Genomic DNA, 25,072 nt, shown 5'->3' with positions numbered 1-25,072 from the left:
TATTATAACAAGCTCTGTGATAGCAATAATGAAACACAGGTTACACAGTGCGTTAGTTCAAGGCTTTTTCTTAAGGGTCACTCTGTAGGGGGTAAATTGTTGATTTCCCCTCCATCAGCCTTTTTTATTTTTTGTCCTGAAAAATGACCTGATACTCGTTAGCATCGCCTCTAACCAAGCTCCTCTCCCCTCACGGCAGATATGTCCGCCGTGAGAAAGAAGGGGTAAAAAAAAAAAGAAAAGCCAGCCAGGGATTATGTGTCAGTTCCGAGGGAGCTGTTTGAACAGTGGGACGGAGAGGGAGCTAGAGACTCTTCTCCTGCTCCAGCTGCCATCCTACTCCTGCTCCTCCCCCTCCTCCTCCTCCTCTCTCCACCAGAACCACTTCTCTTTCTCATCACATCCAGAGGTAAATAAGCTAGGTTCAACTGTTACAGCCTCTTTTCGGGCAGATTGTTTACCTCCCTGCGCGTTTTCCGCCGTCAGACAGCCACCGGGAGCCGTTACAGAAATCAGCCGAGGGGGTAATTCTGATTTGTGATGGGGGGTCTGTGCTTTGTACCCCTGCCTCCTTGGCGTCGGGTCGGGGTTACGCTTCCTTAGGCAAGTCCGAGGTCCACTTTCATAGCTGGAGATGCGACGATGAAGGCCACAGCAAGTGCGAAGTGCTAATCTAAAGCGATACGCGACCCGTGCGGTAAAAAGAGCGATATCGAATAAGCAGCACACGGCTAACCGGGTTTGATGCACTCCCGGTGATGCTAGCTAATGCAAGTTACAGATAAGGCTACACCTAGCCAGTTAGCATACATTAGCTACATCTTCAGTTGTTGCTAGCCGGCTAACCGCGAGTTCATTTTTGTCACTTTCACAGACGTCGTCGCTCCGCTCTTCCTCATAGCAAGGGTATGAAACAACAAAAATAATAACAACAGAGTATTAATGTAGTTATAAGTGTTGTCAAGACGAGCTAATGTCTCTGTTTTGTTTCCGGGCAGTCCCGGGAATCTTAACTGGCTCTGAAACAAAAGAAGAATTTTGAGACATAATTAGCTAACAGTGGCTTTTTCTTTTTAAATCGCCTTTGGATTTTGTTTTGTATGTTCCGTCGGCGAAACTGAAAGTATAAACACGGACAAGCAAGCTCAAGATGCCAGAGACACAAAAACAACACACAGAAACACAATAGGTGTCACTTTATTGTGTTTTTTTTAAATGAGTGATTAAATGAGAGCTGTCACCACTCGAGTCTACTTGCCAGTGCACGACGTGCGTTTGAGATCTAATGTAGTTGATTGCCGGTGTGTTTCCGCTCTCACTGTATTTTCGATTTAGAGCAGGTTGAAATTTCGCAACTGGATTGCATATCCTCAAGTTGTGTATATATATAAGGGGAAATTGTACCGGGGAGCAAGGTAGCATTTCCAACAGAGCCTTAAATCAATAACTGATAAAGCCATGCCCAGGCTTGTTGTGGGGCCTGTGTGACTCGTGTACCTCAGAGATTCAGTTATGCTGGCACTGTAATAATGCCCACTCGTGAACTCATACCATTTCTAATCCCCATCCCAGAGCAAGTACACTATAGCTGTCTGTAAAAATAATGGGCCATTTCTTAATTCAGTCTTGTTGCCACTTTTTTTTCTGTCTTTTGCAGCACTTTGGCGATGTGACATATAGGACGATTGGTGATATTGACCAACCTGTGCATTGACACGACCTCTTGACCTCATCTTCAGCATGAATGGTGACATGCCTCATGTTCCCATCACTACTCTTGCTGGAATTGCTAGCCTAACAGACTGTAAGTGCAACATCATCACAGCTTAAACACTAGAATTCAGACTAAAATGAGGCAAGACTAGTGATTACTTGAATGCCAAGCAGGCCGAAATTAACTGGGCATGTAGTTATAAGAACGCCTGAATACTAGTTATTGTCAATTCAGAGGTTATAGATTTATGTGCCCTATATCAGTTTCAGAAATGAAAAAAAGAAACATATGTAAAATATATTGTGTGCATCATTGCATTTAATACACATTCTGAAACCTTTGGATTGTTTATCCAGATTAGAATGTTGCTGCAAATTTAAATAGTGCATTGCCAAACAAAGTGTTACTTTTACATTACTTCTACATAGTGCATGTAAGTTGGGCATCCTTACAGGCGTTTCCCTGTACAGTTTTATGCCATGATTTTCTTTTAACTGTCCTTTCAGTGTTGAACCAGCTTCCTTTGCCTTCTCCCCTACCTGCCACCACTGCTAAGAGCCTCCTCTACAATGGAAGGATCTCAGAAGAGGTCAGCAGCCTGCTGGTGTGTCGAGACGAGAGTCTAGTGACTCAGCTGGCGCATAGCCTTAACCAGGTTTCCACCGAACACATGTAAGTTTCACTCGCTGATCTTTCATACCTCGCTGCAGTACTGTTTTGTTTTTTTGTTTTTTTAACTCTTAAATTATTTTTGAATTGCACATAAACTATTGCCCTGACAGTGTGTTATTTCAGAGTAATGACTGTTTAGCTCAGTACTATAGTCGGGTATTGCCAATTTAATGCCAGTGAGCACATTACAGTAGCTGGCTTTTGGGAATAGGTGGCTCTTACCTGTAACATAGATTGTTCTTATGTTTATTTTCCAGAGAGTTGAAGGACAACTTGGGCAACGATGAACCCGAGGGCGACATGCCAATGCTCCTACAAACTTTGCTGTCCAGGAATCCCAAAATCTTCAGGGACAAAAGTATGCAAACCCAGCACAAGGTTCTGGGTGGTAAGGAGGAGACACTGAGACATTGCTGTTGACTCTGCAGTTGATCTTGCTGCATGCTTTCTCTCTGCGGGTACCTTAGTTTAGCTTAATTATTCACCTGAGCATATCTTTTGCTGGATGTGCTACTTAGGCCTTGTTTCATCCTGTGTGATTCCCACACTGCAGTCATTGTCACCACAGGAGGAAACTCTGGAATCACCACACCACACAGAATAAGCATTTTAGCCTGTTACAGGAAAGTGCAACTATTCACACTGTTACTGCTGGATTGCATCGCGCTGATTACAAGAACTGAGCTGTCATTGATGTTTTTTGTTTTGTTTTTTCCCCCCTTGTAAGACATACTAGGGAGTGGCAAGACAAATATGGAAACCACTGGCAAGTGTGTTGCCGAGTTTTTGTATAAATGCAGGTTTAGTTTTAATGGGTGAGCATTGGCGGTTACATTGTTTCAGCACAAAAGGTGAGGACAAATGCTAATGTTAACTACAGATACTTGTGTATTTGCCCTTTGCACCGATAGATCAGCCTGTAGAAAGTGAAAAACAGCCCCTGTATGGAATTTGAAGAAGTTATCTTAATCACTTGATCAACAACAGTAATGGTCCAGTAAGTTTTGTGTTTGTCGTGGGATGGCCAGGTTTGCGCTGTCTCGTAACTAACAACAAAAACAGGGCTATTCTTTGTTTTGGTGACCAGCTTTCTAGTCAATTGCCTACAGCGTGCATAAAATAATTGTCTTAAATCAGTTTCGGCAGTCACAAGGCATCTTCACCTAGTTGTTTGGACAGATCCTGGCTCTTTTATCTCCTAGTCTTTAAAGTCTTTAAAGACTTTAGTCTTTAAAGTCCTAGTCTTTAAATGAAGCTATGTTCCCTTATTTGCAAGGGCTCACCACAGTGGGTAGCTCCGGATGTTTAATTTGGCAGAATTTTTTGATTGTTTTTATTTGCCAGATGCAAACCTCAAAGGGTTTTGTGTCTCCTTCTGGGGTCAAACCAGGAATCTTTAGCTTGTCAAGTGAAACTACATTAAAGGTCTAAGCTATAGGACCAAAGAAATATCTTTTATACAATTTTATTGTTTAGCACATCCTTTAATTAGTTTTTTTTTTTTTTTTACAGAGACTGTTTCTTCTATCCAGGTCTGTTGATTATTTAAAGTAGGGAATTTTTATCTTTTCATTTGTTTCTAGTGGATTGCAGTAGCTGTATAAATCTGGTAGACAAATGTCTCAAAATCTGGCTTCCCATTAGAGGTTAAGCTCTTCGTTGGGACTTGTGTGAAAAAGCCCTTTAAATCTATCTTCATATTGGTTATAAACTCAGATAATTAAAAAAACAAACAAAAACAGAACACTATTTTTTGATGTCTTCATTAGGTTAAAAAATACCTGTTGATGTTTATTCACCCTAATATAATTCGGGTCTCTGGAATTAATAATAAATAGGATCTGTCAAAAAAATTTACAGCCAGAGAGAGAAACAGCCTAGCTCTGTTTGTTTTGTTGTCATCGGCTAGATTGCTCATTGCCATAGACATTTTCATATTTGGCTTTGGCTTTAGCTTGGGAAAGTTTTATTATTATAGGAACAGCCGCAATATCTCACAGTCACAGGTGGTAATTGTAGCAATTATTAATAATATTATAATAATATTAAAGCAAACATTTAGGCATCATTATTGAGGACAGTGGCAAATGCAAAATGAAAACAAGAAAAAGTAAACAAGTGTTTGTGGTAATGACCACACTCACAGCCCGTAAAAATGTGGAGTCAAGCATCATTTAATGCTAATGGATGATAATGTACATAGCCTCCCGCTTTGGTTTATTCTCGCCATACTAACCTCTTTCTTCGTCACTCTGAAATTCACTTTGTCAGATTTGATTTTCATTACTTGAAAATATAATGCTGCTCCTGCAGTTTAGTACCAAACGCTCTGACATTGCAAACAAACTTGCATTATGAGACGATCACCCCACTGTTAGGACTGTGAAACCATGTTTTGTGTAATGCAACCACCATCACTAAACATGCCCTCAAAATGATCGCAGACTGGAATGGACACCTTTCCTGCATGGTTAATGGAAAAGGATGGGCAAGATTGTAGCAGACCTGTTGTATTAAGTGTTCACTTTATTTTGCATCTGAAATGTTGTCTTTAACACAGTTTTTCATCCTGCATATTTAATGTTGCAACTTTCTTCCTCATGCCTCAGTGGTAGAGAAAATATATATTATTATGTTTAAACAGGATCAGGATAATTTATAAAATACTTATTTGCTAAGACTTATTATAGACTTAATATCCTGGAATGAGAAAAATAACCTGCTTTATATTATAATATAGTGAACCCAGTATTCCTACTCAGTAGGCAGGCTTGGTTTAGCTGGAGAAATGCACATGCTGAGCTTCTTGTTTGATATGTGTCTAACTTTTGTTGTTGTCTTTATCTCATAGGTGTAATGCTGCAGCCAATAGTGCAGCAGTATAAGATTACTCAGAATCAGGTCCATGGGAGTCCAGCCTCAAACTATCAGCAAACCACTGTCCCTCAGAGCCCCTCTGGGTAAAGCAGTGCCACCGTATTGTCTGATGATGAAAATCAGAGGCATGTATTCCTCAGCTAAGGCTTCTTTTCCTTTGCTTTCCTCATCTGCAGATGCTTTACATCACCGCAGTCTGGTTCAGGGCCACGCTTTGTACCCCAGCAGAACAGCCCTATACCTAGTCCCTACACACCCCAGAGTCCCGCGGACTACATGCAGTACAATCCACCCAGTTATTCCCAACACCAACACGCTCAGCAAGGTGAGTGTAATGTTTGGTCAAGAGAAAAGTATCACATAAGCTGCATGTCGAATTGCTTTTAGTAACGACAGAAAATAGCAAACTGAAGTTTTATGTGCATTTGTGTACTTCAGCAACCAGTAACAGTGCACATGGTGACTTGGATAGACCTAGCTGGTTGTATGCAAATTACTTAACTGATCCCTAATAACATTATTAACTTATATACACCGTTAAGTGGTGAGAAAATGAGCAAATATCTAACTAGAATTTTAATTTCATTTTCGTTTCAGTTACGAGTGGCTTGAGAAATATCCATGACAGCAAAGTCTCTGGACATCTATCAACTGATTTATCGAATCACAATGCAAGACTGGGCTCAGATGAAGACTACATGAACGTGGCTCACAGACTGGGAAATGAGGTAATGTGGAAATTCAAGATATCATGAACTGGACCTCAGCTCAAACTAGGCGTGGGTGAAAAAATAAATAGAGCACAGTGTTGGGATATTTTACATGGCATTATTGCATCAATACAGGGAGACCAAATATTGATATTTGACTTAATAAATTAAAATACTCTGGAAATACTATAAACAAAATGGTTCGTCTCATGCAGATGAGATGATGCTAGCTGAGCAAACTTCGATTAAATCAGCTCAACCAAAAAACTACCCAGCACTAGACACATTTAGCTTGACAACGCTACCGACTAATTCAGAGCAAGCTAATGGGTCAACTAATGAGTAAAAACAGGACAGTTAACTTGATCCCATTCAGTCACAGACTGAAAGCAGACTGAGCCCATCTTATGGCAACATTTATGGCAGTGTGTGCTTAACAATCTAATTTTGTCACAACTAAAGTAAGGTAAATTATTGGATAAAGCAGATATTGACAAAGGTTAACTTTGAGGATGTAATTTGCAGTTGAAAAAGGTGATAAATCACAATATGTGTTATTGCAATACTCGGGATATCCCAAAATATAAAAAATCAGAAAAATATTGTATCGTGTCTGGTGACTCTTACATCTAGCTGACTGTTAAAATAATAAGAAATGTCTTGTGTTTCAATAGGAGCATGATTCTCCAATGAAGGCTGCTGCATTTTCAGTGAGATCCCCACAGTCGGCATGTTCTCCAGCTGGGAGTGAAGAGACTGTACAAAGTATGCTGCCTTAGCAACAAGTTAATTCTTCATTTTTGTGTCTTCGCAAAAAAACCTAATACACTGCTACAGAAATCACGTTTGGCTTAAATCTGTGGTCTTCACAATTCCATCAAATACTTTGTGTTTCTGCAGGGTCTAGGCCTTCCCTCATAATGCAGTCGCCTCCAGCTGATGTGCCACAAGGTGCACCGCCTGACCAAATCCTCACCTCGTCTGATCGCAAGAAGAAACATAAGGAGAGGAGTAAAGAAGAAAGTGATCCGATGGAAAAAAATGCCTTGTACGATATAGTTAGTTCACCAAAAGACTCGACCAAGCTGACCTTAAAACTGTCCAGAGTAAAGGTTCAAGACGTGGATCAATCTGAGGAGCTTCCCCCTGAGGCACATATGGAATTGGACCATGAAACAGTTATGATCAATAATAATAATAATAACCAGTTATCAAAACCTGCCCAGGAAGTTCCAAACAAGTTAGGAGCTGACGATCAAGCAAACTGTCAACAGGCTGCTGTGCGGTCAAATACCATTGAAACTGGTGTCACTGGCAGAGTTTCCTTTGATGATACAGAGATAGACACACTTGCAGAGATTGAGAGGATAGAACGCGAGTCAGCCAGTGACCGAGAACGATGGTCTAAAGAAGTTCAGGACAAAGGTGAAAATCTGTGTTTGTTTTTCCCCTGTGCTTCTTAGCATGTTTTTCTCATCTGTTAGGTTGTTTGTGTAGAGGTGCTAAGTTGTAGTGTTCTTTCTTTCAGACAAGCCGCTGAAGAAACGGAAACAAGACTCCTATCCCCAGGAACCCGGGACAGAGTCAAATGATGGGGCTGCCATTCATGGGGGCAACAGTGTCAGCAAGATGACACCCAAGAAGACGAATGCTGCAAGTAATGGTGCCAGTCGGCCTGCTTTGATGGTCAGTATCGATCTACAGCAAGCTGGCAGAGTAATAGGACAGCCTGTAGTGGTCTTGGAATCACAGCCGCTGTGTGAGGATCACCTACGTCGTCTGAAGTCAAACCCCGATGGAAAGGTCAAAAGGGTTGGTGATGACAGACCTGGGATCATCAAGCAGCATGCTGACACTCTCCAGAAGTCTGGCTCAGATGGACAACCGGAAATGTATAAACAGAAGCAGGAAAGCCAGCGTGAATCAAAACACAGACATGACGACAAAAGTGACAGCAGCAAGGGACCGTCAGATGACAGAAGGCCAGACCCCTCACGGCAGAAACTTGACAAGCATTCAAAGTCACGCCACAAAGAGGAAAAGAATCACAACAGCCACCGAATGCTTGAAAACCGACCCGACACCCCAAAAAACACGAGCAAGACAGAGCGCTCGAGACATGGAGAAGACAAAGGCAGGGATAGAGACAGGGATAAGGACAGAGAAAGACACAAGGATAGAGATAGAGCAAGAGACAGGGACAAAGAGAGAAACATAGAAAAAGAGAAGGAGAGAGACAGGGACAAAGACAGACACAAAGAGAAAGAGAGAGACAGGGACAAAGAAAAAAACATAGAAAAAGAGAGAGACAGGGACAAAGACAGACACATAGAAAAAGAGAAAGAGAGAGACAAAGCCAAGGACAGGGACAGGAAACAGAAGATGTTAAGAGAAAACTGCAGTCGAAACTTAGCTGACCCGCATACTAAACCTGACAGCACCAGACTAAAGCACGATGGAAGCAAAAAATCAGCTGACCCCAATAGTCGACAGAGGACAGGCAATTCCAGCCTTAAAAATCCCCAAAATAAGGACCAAAAGACAAGCGAGGACGGCAACATTAAGTGCCAAGCTGGAGACAAACGTCAGTCCTTTGAGGCCAAACCGAGCGAATTCCCCTCGTACCTGCTGGGTGGCAAGTCAGGGACCCTGAAGAACTTTGTGATTCCTAAATTGAAACGAGATGGAAAAGATAAAGATCCCCCAAATAAACTAGTAGAAGGCTGGAGCGAACCGCGAGTAAGGCTGGAGAGAGTCTCATTGGTAGATAACTTAAACAAAGGAGCTAAACCCGTTGTCGTGGTTAAAAAACTCAGCGTTGATGAGGTGAAAAAGATCATTAAGGAAAGCAGGAACGCGCACGGCTCCAGATCCAGGAACTGGTCATTTTGTGAGAGGACAAACAAGCGAAGCCACAGTATGATTAGCAAGAGATCCAAATATGCTGAGTTGGCCTCGGATGATGACCAAGACAAGGATGACGATGAAGACTCTGACAATGAGCGTGAGTATCGCTGCCTTTTATAATCTCATGTTCTCAGTCGTGTAAAAACTGAAATCATGTATCGCCTCTGCTCCCACAGTAGCTTCTAAAAATGCTGCTCATTTTTTCCACGATCTGCATAAGGACTTGAAATAGTCAGTACCTGTTGCTATGGTTCAGTTCAAGAGAAAATATTACTCCTGGTGGATGTGCTTCCTCTTAAAGTTGCACAGAAATTTAATTGAAATTGTTCCTGTTTTGACCTTGAGCATTGCATGTGTTCTGGCAATTGTGTTCATCCTTTTGTAGTGTGTTACACTTGCTTTTCTATCTGTTTTTGTTTAATATTGTTAAAGTGTCTGCTGCCCACTTGTCCAGGCCACTATTGAAGCATGTTTAATCTCAATTACAGTTAAATTAGTGATAATGTTAGGCCTTAAAAATTGCAAGTTTTTAGAAGAGCACATGGGAATTCTGTAAAATCTACCAAAGTGCTTTACTGTCTCTACTTCTGATGGAATTTCCTTTTATTTATTTACAGTATTTTGACAGTGATGCATTTTTTTTGTTTTCTTTGTGCACCACTATTGTGCATTTTAAGTCAAACCAGTATTTAACAAAAGTATTACATGAATTTTTTAGGAATTATGGCCATTTTTATACATAGTCCTCTATTTTCAGAGGCTCAAAAGCAAGTGGACAGTTGAAATAAAAGCAGGTTCGTGGCCAGAAGAAGCCAGTTCCCTTGTTATTTAATGACAGATGAATCAGATAAAATGTCTAACTCCCAAGTACTTAACTTGAATTTGGTAGCTTTTAATTGGAACTTAGCATGAGGTCCAAAGAGTAATGAGAGAAAGACGCCATCATTAGGCGGGAAAAACAAAACAAAACCTGTCAGAATGACAATAAAACCTTTAGACTGCAGAGTCTTTTCAAGTATTAAAAACAATCCTTATTTTTACATTTGTATTAGTTTGTCCAATAACTTTTGACCCTCTAACAATGGAGTTAATGCAGTACTTTTACAAAACCTCTTGGATTACAGCTCAAAGTGTGCACTTCAGTCACACCTTGACTGTTTGAGTTAAAGTCACCAGTGTTGGTGTGCAAAAGCAAAATTACAAAAATGTAACTTTTTCCTAAAAATTAGACCTAATTATAAATTATAGCCCTAATTGCATGTAAAGCAGTAACTTTACAATGCAGATGCTGTCTCAACGTGTACTCTTCTCTGTTGTTGTTTTTTTAGATGCAAGGAAAAAGAAAAAGAAAGACCACGATAAGACGTGGAAGCATGAAGAGAGAAGAGGTTCTGGAGAACACCGTCGAAGTGGAGGTTTTCATAACGCTCGCCGAGGGTCTGGTAGCCGTCAGCGCGACTGGAGAGATGAAGATTCAGATGAAGGCTCTCTCCCACCGAGCCTGAGTGATGGTCAGATTTTTATTTTTATTTTTTTTGCATACGCTTACCAGTGGATAAGTGGATAATCAAATAATGTGGTGGCCAGTGAAGCCCGTGCTTTCACTTTTTGATTAGATTACAGCTGTCCTGTCATTCAGATTATCGTTATTTAAAATAATTGGTCATTCCAGTTCCTGGGGTGTGTAGAATACAACATCAATTTGTTTCTCTGTTGATGGCTTGAGGGTTGGTTGTTGCTGCTGCTGATTTGGGTACTATTGTGTGTGTGTGTGTTTAGTTGCCAGAAAGCAGAAGAAAAAGGATAAACTGAAAAACAGGAAGATTTATGATTCCAAGTTGACACCAGAGGGTATTGACCTGGCACTTTGAATTCTTTTATAATTAATTCATAATTAATTTTATTAAAACATAATGTATTTGTATTAATCAGTTCTCAATGACGTTAATCTAACAGAGATGATGGACTCCTCCACATTTAAGAGATTTGCATCGAATATTGACAGCGTTCTTGAGAATCTCGAAGATGTGGACCTCACTGCCGCAGGTAGTTATGATTTACTCTGCTGTTTTCAGACTCTTTGACATTTATCGAGTGTCACATTAAAAAATAGTGACATTGTAACTCTGTGCCAGATGATGATGAAATACCTCAAGAGCTCTTACTTGGAAAGCAGCAGCTGAGTGAGCTGGGCAGCGATTCTGCTAAGATTAAAGCTATGGGCATCTCTAACAAGGTGAGAAGGACATGTTCTTGCAGTGTTAAATTGTTACACTCATGGTGACAGCATTTTGTCATTGTAAACAACCTTAAATGACACCTACTGTACGGTTAAAGTAACCAATTATTTTTTTCTGCAGTTTTCTTCTAGTAAACTGGTGAAGTTTTTGAATATTTTGGAGAGGAACATTCAGGACAGCGTCAAACTTTCTACACTAATGAACCATGTAAGTTCTCAGCCTGATCTTAGTTATGCTGTTCAGGCACAAAATGTGAAATTTATTTCCTTTTTTAAAAAACTGAATCATAGGGTAATGACTCCATGGATGAGGAGCGGTTGTGGCGCAACCTCATCATGGAGCGAGTGACCAAGTCGGCCGATGCTTGTTTGACTGCACTCAACATAATGACGTCTCCGCACATGCCAAAGGCTGTTTATATAGAAGATGTGATTGAGAGGGTGCTGCAGTACACCAAGTTCCATCTGCAAAACTCTTTGTACCCTCAGTATGACCCAGTCTACAGAGTGGATCCCCACGGAGGTCAGCCACAGTTTTATTACGTTCTTTTTAGCTGTTTTAACACGTACAGCAATAATCATGATTTCCAAGAGATTAAAAAAATGTGTGTATTTTAGCATTTAGGAGTTTTTAAAACTTTACTTACTTGAATTTCTTACGGTATTTTGGTAGTGCTTGATAATAAAGCCAGTGACTTTTGGTGTGACTAATAGAAGTTTTTTTATACATTTCAAATTCTCTTGTCCTCCTTTTGGCCACAAATCATTTTAAATCTAAAACTAATGCATTTACCTTTACCAAAGTTCCTCCCATGTAACATACGGTACATTGTGGGCTGTAACATCAAGTATTTCTTATCAGCTGATGTTAAGACCCTGGATTTGAATCTAAAGATTGTGTCAGAATATCTGAGAAATTCTAACATATTACTTCTGGGGTTTTTTGTTTAAATAATTTATTCTTGTTTATTTATCGGATCTTCCTCACCCAGGTGGCATGCATACTTCAAAGTCCAAGAGAGCCAAATGTTCTACCCACAAACAGAAGGTGGTAGTCCTGCTCTACAACAAAGTGTGCGATATCATCAGCAGCATCTCTGAGCTCCTTGAAATCCAGCTGCTTACTGACACCACAATTCTGCAGGTGCAGTTTTGAATCTGCCTTCACATCACTCAGATTTGTGTCCTCATGTCACCTTGGCTGTTGAGTTAACTCATATCTCACTGCTTTTGTGCCCATCTTTTAGGTGTCCACCCTTGGCATTACACCATTTTTTGTGGAGAATGTTAGTGAACTGCAGTTATGTGCCATCACACTAGTGACTGCGGTGAGTATTACTATAGGTGCTTCTGAAATTGATTTGGATTAAGTTTTTGATGGGATGCTTCAGTGTGACGTCTGGACTGGTGTATTTTGATGCGGTTGTTTCTTGTTTGACTCTCGTGTAGGTGTTTTCTCATTACAAGAAGCACAGGCAGCTCATTCTTGAAGAGATTTTCACCTCCCTGGCCAGACTGCCGACTAGTAAACGCAGCCTGAGGAATTTCAGGTAACTACAACCAGAGTAAATATTTGCTCAATATCAGATGTTTATTGAGGCCCCCAGTGTAACATAAGGACACTGATGTCTCATACTCCCCAGGCTGAACAGCAGTGACTCAGATGGAGAACCTTTGTATATCCAGATGGTCACAGCCCTTGTTCTTCAGCTCATCCAGTGTGTGGTCCACCTTCCCTCTGAGAAAGAGACAGAGGATGAGCACAATAAGAAGGTGACATTAAGGTTTTAATAGATTTTTTAAAACCATATTTGCCTTCAATAAATACCCAAAACATGTATTTTAAGAAATGCTAAAACTGTTTTTTATTGGGTATTTATTGTCTAGGTGGATAAAGATGTTCTTATTACAAACTCTTATGAAACTGCCATGAGGACAGCTCAGAACTTCTTATCTGTGTTCCTCAAGAAGTAAGTCATTGTTCCTACTCTTGCTATAACCTGTCATGTCTGTGTGACTGTGACTCCTTATATGTTGTATCTTTTTCTGTGGAATAAGATGCACTGCATGTGTTGCTATTCTGTAAGTACTCTGCATGTTTCAGGTGTGGCAGTAAACAGGGAGAGGAGGATTACAGGCCGCTGTTTGAGAACTTTGTTCATGACCTGCTGTCTACAGTTAACAAGCCTGAGTGGCCTGCTGCTGAGCTGCTCCTGAGTTTACTGGGCCGGTTGCTGGTGAGTGTCACCACTCGTCATCTGCCCACTAGGAAAAAGTTGCAGATGTTTGGTTTTCTTATGACATTTCTCCTCCTTGTCTTGTGTTCCAGGTGCACCAGTTCAGTAACAAGCAGACAGAAATGGCACTTAGGGTGGCATCGCTGGACTACCTTGGCACTGTCGCTTCCCGTCTGCGTAAAGATGCTGTCACTAGCAAGATGGACCAAAAGGCTATTGACCGCATCCTCAGAGAGGTAGACTAACAGAATTTGTTTAACAGATAAAAAACCAACCAAGATGTCGATCTGCTTTTAAAATGCTTTTGGCATTTTTTCACAGACTGAAGGCAGCAACGAGATACCAAAACTACAGAAGGCTTTGCTCGGCTACCTAGATGAGAACATTGAGACGGATCCATCATTGGTGGTGTGTTTTTAACTTGATTTTTCATGAACTAAAATCTACGGAACTGCTTTCGTGTTTTAAAAAGATGTATTATACTCTGCCCTTATATATTTATGTGTTTGTTTCATCCAGTTTGCTAGGAAGTTTTATATTGCCCAGTGGTTCAGGGACATTACAAGTGAGGCAGAAAAGGCAATGAAGTCTCAAAGTGAGGACGACGAGGACTTGAAAGGTCACCATCATTCCAGGGATGTTGACTCGACCGCCGAGATCATGCAGAAGGCGGAGGCAAGGAAGAAATTCCTCCGCAAGGCCGTCAAGACGTCAACATCGCATTTCAGTTCCCTGAGGTAAATAGTGCTTCACTCACGACACTACTTCGCCACATTGCTCGTTTGTCCTCTCATCCTTATAGTAAACGATCCTCTCGACTTTTCTTTCAGGATGAACTCTGACACAATAAACTACAACGACTCCTGTCTGATTGTTAGATATCTGGCCTCCATGAGGCCGTTTGCACAAAGCTTTGATATTTATTTATCACAGGTAAGATGATCATTAGCTTGAATTAGCTTAAACACCAGTGACTGTTTATATTGTGTCAGCTGTCATTAATTTTTTTCTCTCTATGGCTTCAAACTAGATCCTGAGAGTGCTGGGAGAGAGTGCTATTGCAGTCAGAACTAAAGCTATGAAGTGTCTCTCTGAAGTAGTGGCTGTAGATCCAAGTATCCTGGCACGGGTAGGTCATTCAGTATCGACTGCTACTTGGCTCTTGCAGCTTGTCTGACACAGAACGTGTTTCAGCTGTTGTGACTGTGCAGATTTGTCCGCAACTGAGCACCAGAGCTGTAAATGCTGCCTTGCTAACGTGCTGCTCATGGCTCGATGCCACAGAGATTGATAGCTATAGTTCTGTCCTGTCACTGTCCTAAACTAATTTTCCTTCTTTATTTTTTTAAGCTGGACATGCAACGTGGGGTTCATTGTCGCCTCATGGACAACTCCACCAGTGTGCGAGAGGCTGCTGTGGAGCTCCTCGGCCGTTTTGTGCTAAGTCGACCTGAGCTCATTGAGCAGTACTATGACATGCTCATTGAAAGGATACTGGTAACTTCTTCTTCTTTCCTCCAGTCCTTTAACTACATGAGTGTTAACCTATTGATGTGCTAAAGTCTAGATTTACTTTAATCACAACATGTGTTCTTTTATGGGTTTGTAAAGAGAAATTTGTCCTGGAAAGTTTAATTCAAAATACAAAAGTTCATAAGAGTTTAAAACATTTTTTTCCTACAGTGCCACCTAAAGATCAAGTGAAGAACTGCAGGAATATATTTCTGTTATTATTTTCTCTTATTCTTCCTGTTTGCCATTATATTTATCTATCATTTTCAGTGTTTTATATATATATATATATATATACATACATACACACACACACACACACACACACACACACACACACACACACACACACACACACACACACACACACACACACTGGATAGGTAATACTTTTGGATTTACTCCATAAGTCACAACAAAAGGAAACTAATGTTCAGTTGTTCCTTCGTCTTTGTCAGGACACAGGCATCAGTGTGAGAAAAAGAGTCATTAAGATCATGAGGGATATTTGTCTAGAGCAGCCAGACTTCCACAAGATCACCGAGATGTGCGTGAAGATGATCCGGAGGGTCAACGATGAGGAAGGGATCAAGGCTGGTGTTTTTGTTGTTGTTTTTGTTTAATGTACATTTTTACAGTCGACTGTTGGAAGTAGCGTTCATATACAGTGTGTCTAACTAAACATCTTTTCCTCTGCAGAAACTGGTGAATGAGACATTCCAGAAACTCTGGTTCTCCCCGACGCCGAGCCACGACAAAGAAGCCATGACCAGAAAGATCCTGAACATCACAGACGTGGTGTGTATTATCAGGACAAAAGGGAGAAACAAAAAAACAAAAAGTGATCTTATTTAAATAAGTAAAATGAACTAACTTGTGTGTTTGTTTTTTTTTGTTTTTTGTTTTTTATTCCAGGTGTTGGCATGTAAAGACTCAGGCTACGACTGGTTTGAGCAGCTTCTCCAAAATGTTAGTTGACTTTGTTGCTGTCTCAGAAGCTGCTTGTCTGCATTTTTTCATTTGGCACTCTTTTTAATTACTGTGTTGGGTCATTTTTCTTTTTTTTTTTTCTTTTTAGCTGCTGAAATCAGAGGAGGATGCTTCGTACAAACCTGCAGGGAAGGCTTGTGTTCAGCTAGTGGACAATCTAGTGGAACATATACTAAAATATGAGGAGTCTCTTGCGGGTAAATGTATTTTGCTAAAAAAAGAACAAACATAGGTGTGTATTTGCTTCTAAAAGTCTTATTACAGATAATAACCCTGTTGTGTTTGTGTCTCAGATTGTGAGGACAAAGGGGTCAGCTCAGGTCGTCTGGTAGCGTGCATCACCACTCTCTACCTGTTTAGTAAAATCAGGGCAGAGTTAATGGTTAAGCATGCCATGACTATGCAGCCCTACCTGACCACCAAGTGCAATGTAAGTACTGTGATAGTTTTTTTTTATTTTTCGAATGTTTGAGATACTCACAGGCAAGCTAAACATGGACCTGGACAGTGAAGCTGCCATGTGTTTTTGTGCTGTCATCTGTCAGAGTCAGAACGACTTCATGGTGATATGCAACGTGGCTAAGATCCTGGAGCTGGTCGTGCCTCTGATGGAACACCCGAGTGCGACTTTCCTCACTACCATCGAAGAAGACCTAATGAAGCTTATCATCAAATACGGCATGACGGTAGGTCTCGTTTGCAACTCGCTGCTTTCAGAGGTAGCTTTAAAAACCACAAACAGCGTGTGAGACAGTTGTTCTGATACATCCTTTTGTGCTCCCCAGGTTGTGCAACACTGTGTGAGCTGTCTTGGTGCTATCGTGAACAAGGTCACACACAACTACAAGTTTGTTTGGGCTTGTTTTAATCGGTACTATGGTAAGGATTTTTTCTTTTTTTAAGACAAAACACAACCACATTTCCCAAACATTTGTTGTGTTCAGTTATTTAAGAGTCCTTACTAATCTAATATGACAGTGGAGTTTAAAAACAAACACACACTCTCAGACGAGCTGGTTGTTTTCTTTGTGACTCAGAAAACCTTTGCCAATAGGGAAGTTGCAGAGTGCCCTCTGGTGGGCAAACTATCCAACATCAACATGGTTAAAATGTGTTTGTTCTCTCTCCTGCTTGCTTTTAAATTGTCAGTCATCGGCTGTTATAAATGTTAGTAACAAAATATCGACAAATTATCAATATCAGGTATTAATAGAGCCAGTACTTTAAGCCAGTTATGAGTTTGTGCCAAGCTGATGCACAAAACACAATGTTATGATTTCAGTCAGTAGATCACAGCCTTTCCTCTGTCGCTGTGGATCCATAAGCAGCCAGAAAGAAAAAGGATGATGGCTGATATTATGATTTTTTTTTCTCCTCTCAAAAGCTAGTTAGTTGTGAGCTCCTTTTTACAGGTTTAAAAGGGTTGTTGCTAGTCTGTGAACTGTTACTAAGGAATCGTTGCCTACTTGTTTCATGTCTTTGTTTTTGTCTCTGAGAACCTCACCGTGATGTGTTCCACTTTATGCTGAACTGTCACTTAATGCTTGAGTTTTTTGTTTCAAAGGCATTTCTACTGTGAAATAAAGCAGAAAAGGTACAAATTGGTGGATAATAAAAATTCTCCTGAAATGAAAAGCTCTGTGAAAACCTAAACTATATAAGGAAATGCAGTCGTTCGACTTATTACTTCACATTAAAGCTCACTTGACTGTTTGTGTTATCTTATAGGAGCGTTAGCAAAACTCAAGACACAGCACCAAGAGGATCCCACCAGCTCCACCCTGGCTGCTAACAAACCCACTCTTCTGCGCTCGCTCTTCACTGTGGGGGCTCTGTGTCGACACTTTGATTTCGATCAAGAAGAGTTCAAAGGTGCTAACAAGGTAAACCCTGGCCCTTCGCTTGAATGTTGTAGTGGCTCCATGGAGTTGTTGTTAAGAAATTCTCTTAACTCATGAAAGATCGACCTGTTTTGAGACTGGGAGGCAGAGTTTCAGCATGAAGGGTACCCAGCATGAATGAATGTGAATGAAGACTGCAAGAGCTATTTTGATTGCTGGGTCTCTTTGTTTCTTAGATTGTCATCAAGGACAAAGTGTTGGAGCTTCTGCTGTATTTCACTACTCACGAAGAGGAGGAGGTCCAGATCAAGGCAATCATAGGTTTAGGTATATATCCTACACCTCAGAAAAGGCTCGTATAGATGTGTTTATAGTGTCACTTAATGTTTACAGCTTTCTTTTAACTTTGACTTTTGTTTTCTTTGTAAATCTGTATTTTAAATCAATTCCTCTCTTCCAAGGGTTTCAGTTCATCATGCACCCAGAGCTCATGTTTGTGCAGGAGTTGAAGGTTCTTTATAACAGCATCCTGTCGGACGAGAACAGTTCAGTCAATTTGAAGATCCAGGTCCTCAAAAACCTGCAGACATACCTGCAGGAGGAGGACTCTCGAATGCAGGAGGCTGACCGTGAATGTGAGTTTAACAGTTCCAGCTCACGTCCATTGTTATCCATGCACATGCAGTGAAACATGGCAGCCACTTAACGTGACACCTGCGCACTCACCAGGCTGATGTTTTTGCTTCTTCAGGGAAGAATAAAGCCAAGCAAGAGGATCTCAAGGAAATGGGGGACATCTCATCAGGCATGAGCAGCTCCATAATGCAGATTTATTTAAAGCAGGTTCTGGAGTCCTTCTTCCACTCGCAGTCCACAGTTCGGCACTTTGCCTTGAGTGTCATCACCCTGACTCTTAGTCAGGGCCTCATTCACCCTGTACAGGTGTGTTCACAGTCTTACATCAGTATAGCCTGATAAGGTTTATTTACATTTTCTGAATATTTTTTTAGGTGGGTTTTTGAAATTTATTTTTTATGTTTTGCAGTTTGCATACTCGTAAATTGTAAATTGTTGTTTCAGTGTGTGCCCTACTTGATCGCTATGGGAACAGACCCGGAGCCAACAATGAAGAACAAGGCCGATCAGCAGCTGGTGGAGATCGACAAAAAATACTCAGGCTTTATTCATGTGAGTTGGCTTGTGGTTTTTGACAACTGGAAAAATGTGAAAGTGTAAAAAAAGGTGGGAAAATAGAACTTTCTGTGTAATAAATGTATTTACATCTAATACTTTTATATTATTATTACATTCTGCAATTTGTTTTTGTTTTTTTAACTCACACCTTGCTTAAAAAACTCAGGCTTTAAAAATAAATTGTATTTCAAATGTCATCATTTAACGTGCCCACCTAATGAGTTATCTCACTGTTTTTTGGGGGGGGGGTTTGCAGATGAAGGCTGTCGCAGGGCTGAAGATGTCTTATCAGGTGCAACAGGCCATAAATGGATCCAAACACGCTGTCATTCGTGGTTTCCGTCACGACGACTCCGACTCGGCTCTCTGCTCTCATCTCTACACCATGGTCCGTGGGAACCGCCAACATAGACGGGCTTTTCTAATTTCCCTGCTCAACCTGTTTGACGACAGCTCTGTAAGTTCATCTCTTTACTTTGGCACGATTGGCCTTTGTCAGGAGATATTTAGGTTGCTGTATTTGCCCTCAGAAGAGCAATTACACCTGTTTGTTATTTAAAAATGTGCGTTTTTGACTTTGTCTCCTGCAGAAAACAGAGGTGAACATGCTGCTGTTCATAGCAGATAACTTGGCCTGCTTCCCTTATCAGACCCAGGAGGAACCTCTTTTCATCATGCATCATATAGACATTACCCTGTCTGTCTCTGGTAGCAACTTGCTCCAGTCATTTAAAGAGGTGCAAAGCTTTGTCTAGTTTTGTTTATCAGTTGTTATGCTTGGTCGCTGTGCTCAAGAGAAGATGCATATCTGACCTTTCTTTTGTCATTTGTGCAGTGTTTACAGAAAGAGCCTATAAGGCATGAAAAGAAGATGAAGATGAATAAGAAAAAGAAAAAGAAGAAGCATTCTCGCAGGAAGAGCTACAGCTCTGATGACGACGACGATGATGAAAAGGATGATGAAAGCAGCAGCACATCCAGCAGCAGTGACGAGGAGGAAGATGTAGTGCAGAGGAAAAAGGGTTCCGATTCCGACTCTGACCTGGACGATGAGGACGCAGTGATGGACCGTCTGCCTGAAAACACCAAACCTCTGCTGGAGTTTGCTAGTGCGTCACAGGGCATTTTGCTGCTGCTGGTGCTCAAACAGCATTTGAAGAATCTGTACGGCTTCTCGGACAGGTGGGCCTCGGAGAAAATGTTAATCTTTTATTATCTCTTTGTGAGCAATGCAAATCACTTTACTGAGCAATTTTGTTTGTGTTACAGCAAAATCCAGAAGTATTCACCGACAGAGTCTGCCAAAGTATATGACAAGACAGTGAACAGGAAATCTAAGGTGCACTTCAACCCTAGTCAGACACTGGATTACCTAAGGAGTGATCTGGCCAACACAGATCTCAGCTACGAGGCCAAGAAGAACATTGCAAAACAGTATTTGGATGTAAGCTTTCAATATACTCGTGTCTCCGTTTGGAAACATAAGCAGTAGCTGTGTCCGTTAGTCTGCATGTAATAATGACGGGAAGTCTTATTGGTTTTCTGTCCGAGAAACTGTTTGTCCTTGTTTGTAAAACACGTGCAGGGTAGAAATGATCATTATTACATTTTTTCTGCCTTCAATTTCTTAGTTCAAGGTTCTAATGGATCATTTGGATCGGGATGAAGAGGACGAGGACGGTGAAGCAAATGCCAATGCCAGAAACAAAGCCATTACTTCACTGCTGAGGGGTCCAAAACCCCGAAACCACAACCACAGTAATCATGCAGCTCCAGTGGAGACAGATGATGAGGAGAGCGAGGATGAAGATCCCCCTGCTGTAAGAACTTTATTTGTTTTCCTCATGGTATCTGCTACAATGCTGGAAATATGTGGTGGTGTTTGTTATGCTGGGTTAAAAGTGCCAGAAAATGACAGATTGAAGCAAACTGACTTTTATTGCATGCATACACATAAAGACGCCCACACCATTGAACATTTATTGGATTTTCCTCTGTAGAGAGGGGCTTATGGTAATGTTAGTATGTACAGTGTTATGATTTGAGCACTTCTACAGAGGTCAGACAAATATTATAGATATAAAAATCATGTGTAAAAGAGGGCTTTCAGCAGACTGGAGTCCTGTGAAAAACACCCCATGATTCAACACCTTGTAGAACCACCTTTAGCAGCAATAACTTAGCAATAACACAGCAATAACTCTGTGTGATTTTATCAGCCTCTTACATTTTTATGAAAGAGTTTTGGCCCAAACATTACTTCAGTTCATTGAGGTTTGCAGGCATTCATTTAGACGCAGCTCTTTTAAGGTCCCGGCACAGCATTTCAGTCAGGCTGAGGTCTGCAATTTGACTGGACCGTTACAGCACCGCAATTCTTTTCTTTTTCATTCTTTTTCTACTAATGTGCTCAGGATCATCGCCCTGTTGTATGACCCAGTTTGAGCCAAGCTGCTGTCAGCTGCCAGACAGACAACCTCACATTTGACTCTAGAATACTTTGTTATAAAGAAGAGTTCATTGTCGACGGCAAGGTGTCCAGATCCTGTAGCTGCAAAACCTAAATCCTCACTTAGTTTTCATCAAACATGGTGCTGTGCATTATGAACAAATATCTCCACTTTGGCATCATCTGTCCAAAGGACATTGTTCCAGGAGTCTTGTGGTTTGTTCAGATGCAGTTTTGCAAATCTAAGCCCTGCGGCCGTGTTCTTTTTAGAGAGATGAGGCTTTCTTCTGGGAACCCTTCTAAACAAGCAGTACTTGTTTAGTCTTTTGGCTAATGAACTTTAACATTTAACTTTCTACTGGCCTGTAGAGTCTGAGATGTAGCTTTTGGATTTTTTTGCAGTTTCTCTTAAGGATTGCACAATCTGACCTTGGGGTGATTTTGCTGGAATGTCCATGGCACTATGTGACGCTATGTTAACACACATCTGAATGCTCTAGAGCAGAAAACAGCTAAAACCTCTGCTTTTACAAAGGTGCTCAAATTTGCTGACGATCAGCTTTAAAGTGCATTCGATTAGCAGCATACTTATACAGCAGGAACTTAGCCACAGGGCAGATCACTGTACTTAAACCCTGCAAAGCATAACCAAATAAATTACAGTAGATTACTTCAACACCGCCAATATTACAAAGTTGTACTGTACATTTATATTAATGTTTACAAACAACAGACGTGAAGAATGATTTTCAGTGTTTAACAGTGCATTGTATCTACAGCATATCCATTAACGTATTATCCCCACATAAATAAGAGTTTCTGACACTGCCTGTCATTCACAGCGAAAGCCAAGGAAAGGTGGAGACTGTGCAGAGGATTCAGGTAACATGAACGAGACAGTAGAGGTAATGGACATCGTAGCCATCTACTGTCGCAAATACAAAGACAGACCGCAGATTGCCAGGGTTGTCCAGAAGACCAGAAATGGCTACAGTATACACTGGATGACTGGATCTTACTCTGGATCCTGGGCTGTCGCAAAGAAACGGGACGGCCGCAAAAAGGTGCCTTGGGTTGACAATATCAAGGAGTCGGACATTATTTGCAAGAAAATCTCTTTGACAAGCGGACAGAAGCTCACGAACAAAGTGGCACAGACATTACGGGCGCTGTATGCTGCCAAGGAGGGGACTAAGAGTTAATCAAAGAGATTAGTGAAACATCTTGCACAGCTCAACACTATGGATCCAATATGTTACATACACAGAAGTTAGATTAACGTCCTGGTGGTGGAAGAGTGTTGTAAACACGTCTGTCTAAATACACACGTGTTCAAAGGCAAGAAAAAGACAAGAAGGAAATGTTTAGGAAAACATTGTGTGGGAGTTCCTTCGCTGTTGTGCAGCAACTTGGTTGTTTGATTTTTACTCCCACTGTATTATAGATGAACTAAAAAAACGTGTTTATATCTGAACATAATTCTGTAAAAAAAAAAAAACAAAGTGAATGTTGGAAATTAGTGTATTGATGATGTTCTTAATAAAGTGGTTTTTGAATTTAAACTAGCACCAGATGGATTTATTCACTTGACCTGAACTTCCACAACTTCTAACTTTCGTTTTTCTCCTGTTTAGACATTTTTGTTTATTACCTTCATTCTATAATGGACTATCTTTGATATAATTTATTTATGTTCAGACAAGTGCAGTATCTGTGCCATTATTGTTTTTAATATAGATTTTTGATGTTATAGAGCACAGAGGAACAAAAAAGAGTGAGCGCCTGCTCTTCTGATGGAATAAATACTGCAATAAATTTTTCTTACATCTTTGTTCCTTGTTTGCGTTTTTTTCTCCTGCAGGCATCAGACCGTGTAATGTGCTTGGTTTTTATTTTCCCAGATAAATAGAAGTGATTCTATGAAGTTAATTTCAAAAAGGCACATAAGCCCATGTGACAGAAAGATTAAACTCATCTGTCAATGATTCATAATATGTTACCACGTTCAATTTATTGAGCAAAATTTGTCATAAAAGGTACGAATTTTTAATCTGCTGTGGGCACTTTGTTCCTGTCTAACGAGCTTGTGTGTTTTATAAGTATTAGTGTAAATATAATCATACTAATAGGTATATGCAGTTTTTTTACGTACACCTTTCTACCACTGAGTTTACCCCCTTTTTGCCTTCAGAAGTGCTTTAATTTGGGGGGGGGGCAAAGATTCAACAAGGAGCTGGAAACATTCCTCAGATATTTTGATCCGTATTGACAGTGTCACACAGTTGCTGAAGATTTCTTGGCACTGCATCCCAAAGGTGCCCTATTGGATTGAGATCTGGTGACTGTGAAGGCCGTTTTAGTACAGTAAACTCACTGTCATGTTCAAGAAACCAGTTTGAGATTATTTGAGCTTTGTGGCCTGTTGTGTTATTCTGGCGAAAGCAGCCATCAAAAGATGGGTACACTGTGATAATAAAGAGATAGATGGTCAGCAACAATAATCAGGTAGGCTGTGGTGCTTAAATTATGCTCAGTTGATACTAAGGGACCTAAAGTGTACCAAGAAAATATCCCTCACACCATTACAGCACCAGCAGGCTGAACTGTTGATACAGTGCAGGATGGGTGTTTATTTATGTTGTTTACCCTAAATTCTTACCATAAGAAATTGAAACTAATCAGACCAGGTAACATGTTTTCAGTCTTCTTTTGTCGAGTTGTGGTGAAGTGTAGTATCAGTTTTCTGTGTTTAGCTGGCAGGAGTGGCACCTGGTGTGATCTTCTGCCACTGTTCATGTGCTTCAGATTTCAGTGAATTCAGAGATCTTCTTCTGCACAGCTTGGTTGTAAGGAGTTGCTATTACGGTGACTGTTGCCTTGTTTTCGACTCAAAGCAGTCTAGCCTGTCATCTGACCTCTGGGATCAACAAGGCATTTTTGCCCCGAGAACTGCCGCTTGCTGGATTTTTTTTGTCTTTTTTGGACCATTCTCTGTAAACCCTAGAGATGGTTGTGTGGGAAAATCCCACAAAATCCATGCATGAGATACATGCCATGTGTCAATTCAATTCAATTCAATTTTATTTATATAGCGCCAAATCACAACAGCAGTCGCCTCAAGGCGCTTTATATTGTACAGTAGATCGTACTGTACAATAACATTGTTATCCCAAGCAATCTGTTTTTGACTCTTACAATCAGCCCAATTTTTCTGAATCTTTACATTTGTATTGAATCTACTATTTCCAAATCACATTAATTTAGTTTTGATCAAATTGAATGATAATTTGTTTTTATCAAGCCAGATCTTCAGATCAAATATTTATCATCATCTCATCCAGTACATATTACAAATCAATACAAGAGAAGAACATATTAGTGTCATCAACAAAAACTAGCATTTTTAACACGGTGGACACCTCACATTGATGTACTGTGTAACTTTTGAACAACAATTGGGGCCCAACACTGACCCCTGGGGGAGGCCACAAGCAATGTCCATACATACGGAGTAACAATCATTTAACTTCACAAACTATTGTTTGTTTCTTAACTAACTCCCAACCAAATTTAAAACTACACCGTAATGCCACTGAATCAATTATTTGTTATTAAAATATCATGATCTATTGTATAAAACGCCTTTCTTGATAGCCCAAACACACTGGGGTTTTTTTTGTTTGTTTGTTTTGTCTAGGGAGTTTGTGACGTGTTTAGTTTAATAATGTCA

General features: G+C 40.6%; 1 protein-coding gene across 3 annotated transcripts; it reads left to right on the top strand.

The window, feature by feature from the left end:
- The first annotated feature begins 260 nt into the window (after positions 1–260).
- LOC146666088 (nipped-B-like protein B) lies at positions 261–23,173 on the top strand. 3 transcript variants are annotated; one of them, XM_085413904.1, is made up of 46 exons: positions 261–409; positions 1,658–1,804; positions 2,221–2,386; positions 2,644–2,744; positions 5,238–5,346; positions 5,440–5,588; positions 5,861–5,991; positions 6,648–6,738; positions 6,874–7,398; positions 7,502–8,977; positions 10,209–10,391; positions 10,660–10,731; positions 10,837–10,926; positions 11,016–11,116; positions 11,241–11,327; positions 11,411–11,642; positions 12,112–12,263; positions 12,367–12,447; positions 12,569–12,669; positions 12,763–12,892; positions 13,007–13,089; positions 13,224–13,356; positions 13,449–13,592; positions 13,678–13,764; positions 13,876–14,093; positions 14,187–14,289; positions 14,387–14,485; positions 14,707–14,853; positions 15,327–15,461; positions 15,568–15,666; positions 15,784–15,837; positions 15,947–16,055; positions 16,152–16,288; positions 16,404–16,544; positions 16,644–16,737; positions 17,587–17,741; positions 17,936–18,026; positions 18,161–18,334; positions 18,451–18,641; positions 18,780–18,887; positions 19,150–19,350; positions 19,484–19,630; positions 19,729–20,075; positions 20,163–20,337; positions 20,525–20,713; positions 22,185–23,173. In XM_085413904.1, the coding sequence occupies exons 2-46, from the start codon at positions 1,741–1,743 to the stop codon at positions 22,542–22,544; spliced, it is 7,962 nt and encodes a 2,653-aa protein (XP_085270030.1). In that variant the 5' UTR covers positions 261–409; positions 1,658–1,740; the 3' UTR covers positions 22,545–23,173. The 3 variants fall into 3 exon arrangements, with proteins under 3 accessions (XP_085270030.1, XP_085270028.1, XP_085270029.1); XM_085413902.1 differs by having other exon boundaries at positions 2,644–2,774; XM_085413903.1 differs by having other exon boundaries at positions 372–524; positions 2,644–2,774.
- Positions 23,174–25,072: the final 1,899 nt, after the last annotated feature.

This window comes from Rhamphochromis longiceps, linkage group LG7 (genome assembly GCF_057381845.1).
Source record: "Rhamphochromis longiceps isolate RC_006_pf linkage group LG7, R_longiceps_female_GT1.1, whole genome shotgun sequence".
NCBI classification, from domain to species: Eukaryota; Metazoa; Chordata; class Actinopteri; order Cichliformes; family Cichlidae; genus Rhamphochromis; species Rhamphochromis longiceps.
Note: the sequence above shows the minus strand (reverse complement) of the source record. Positions and strands in the feature narration are given on the sequence as shown.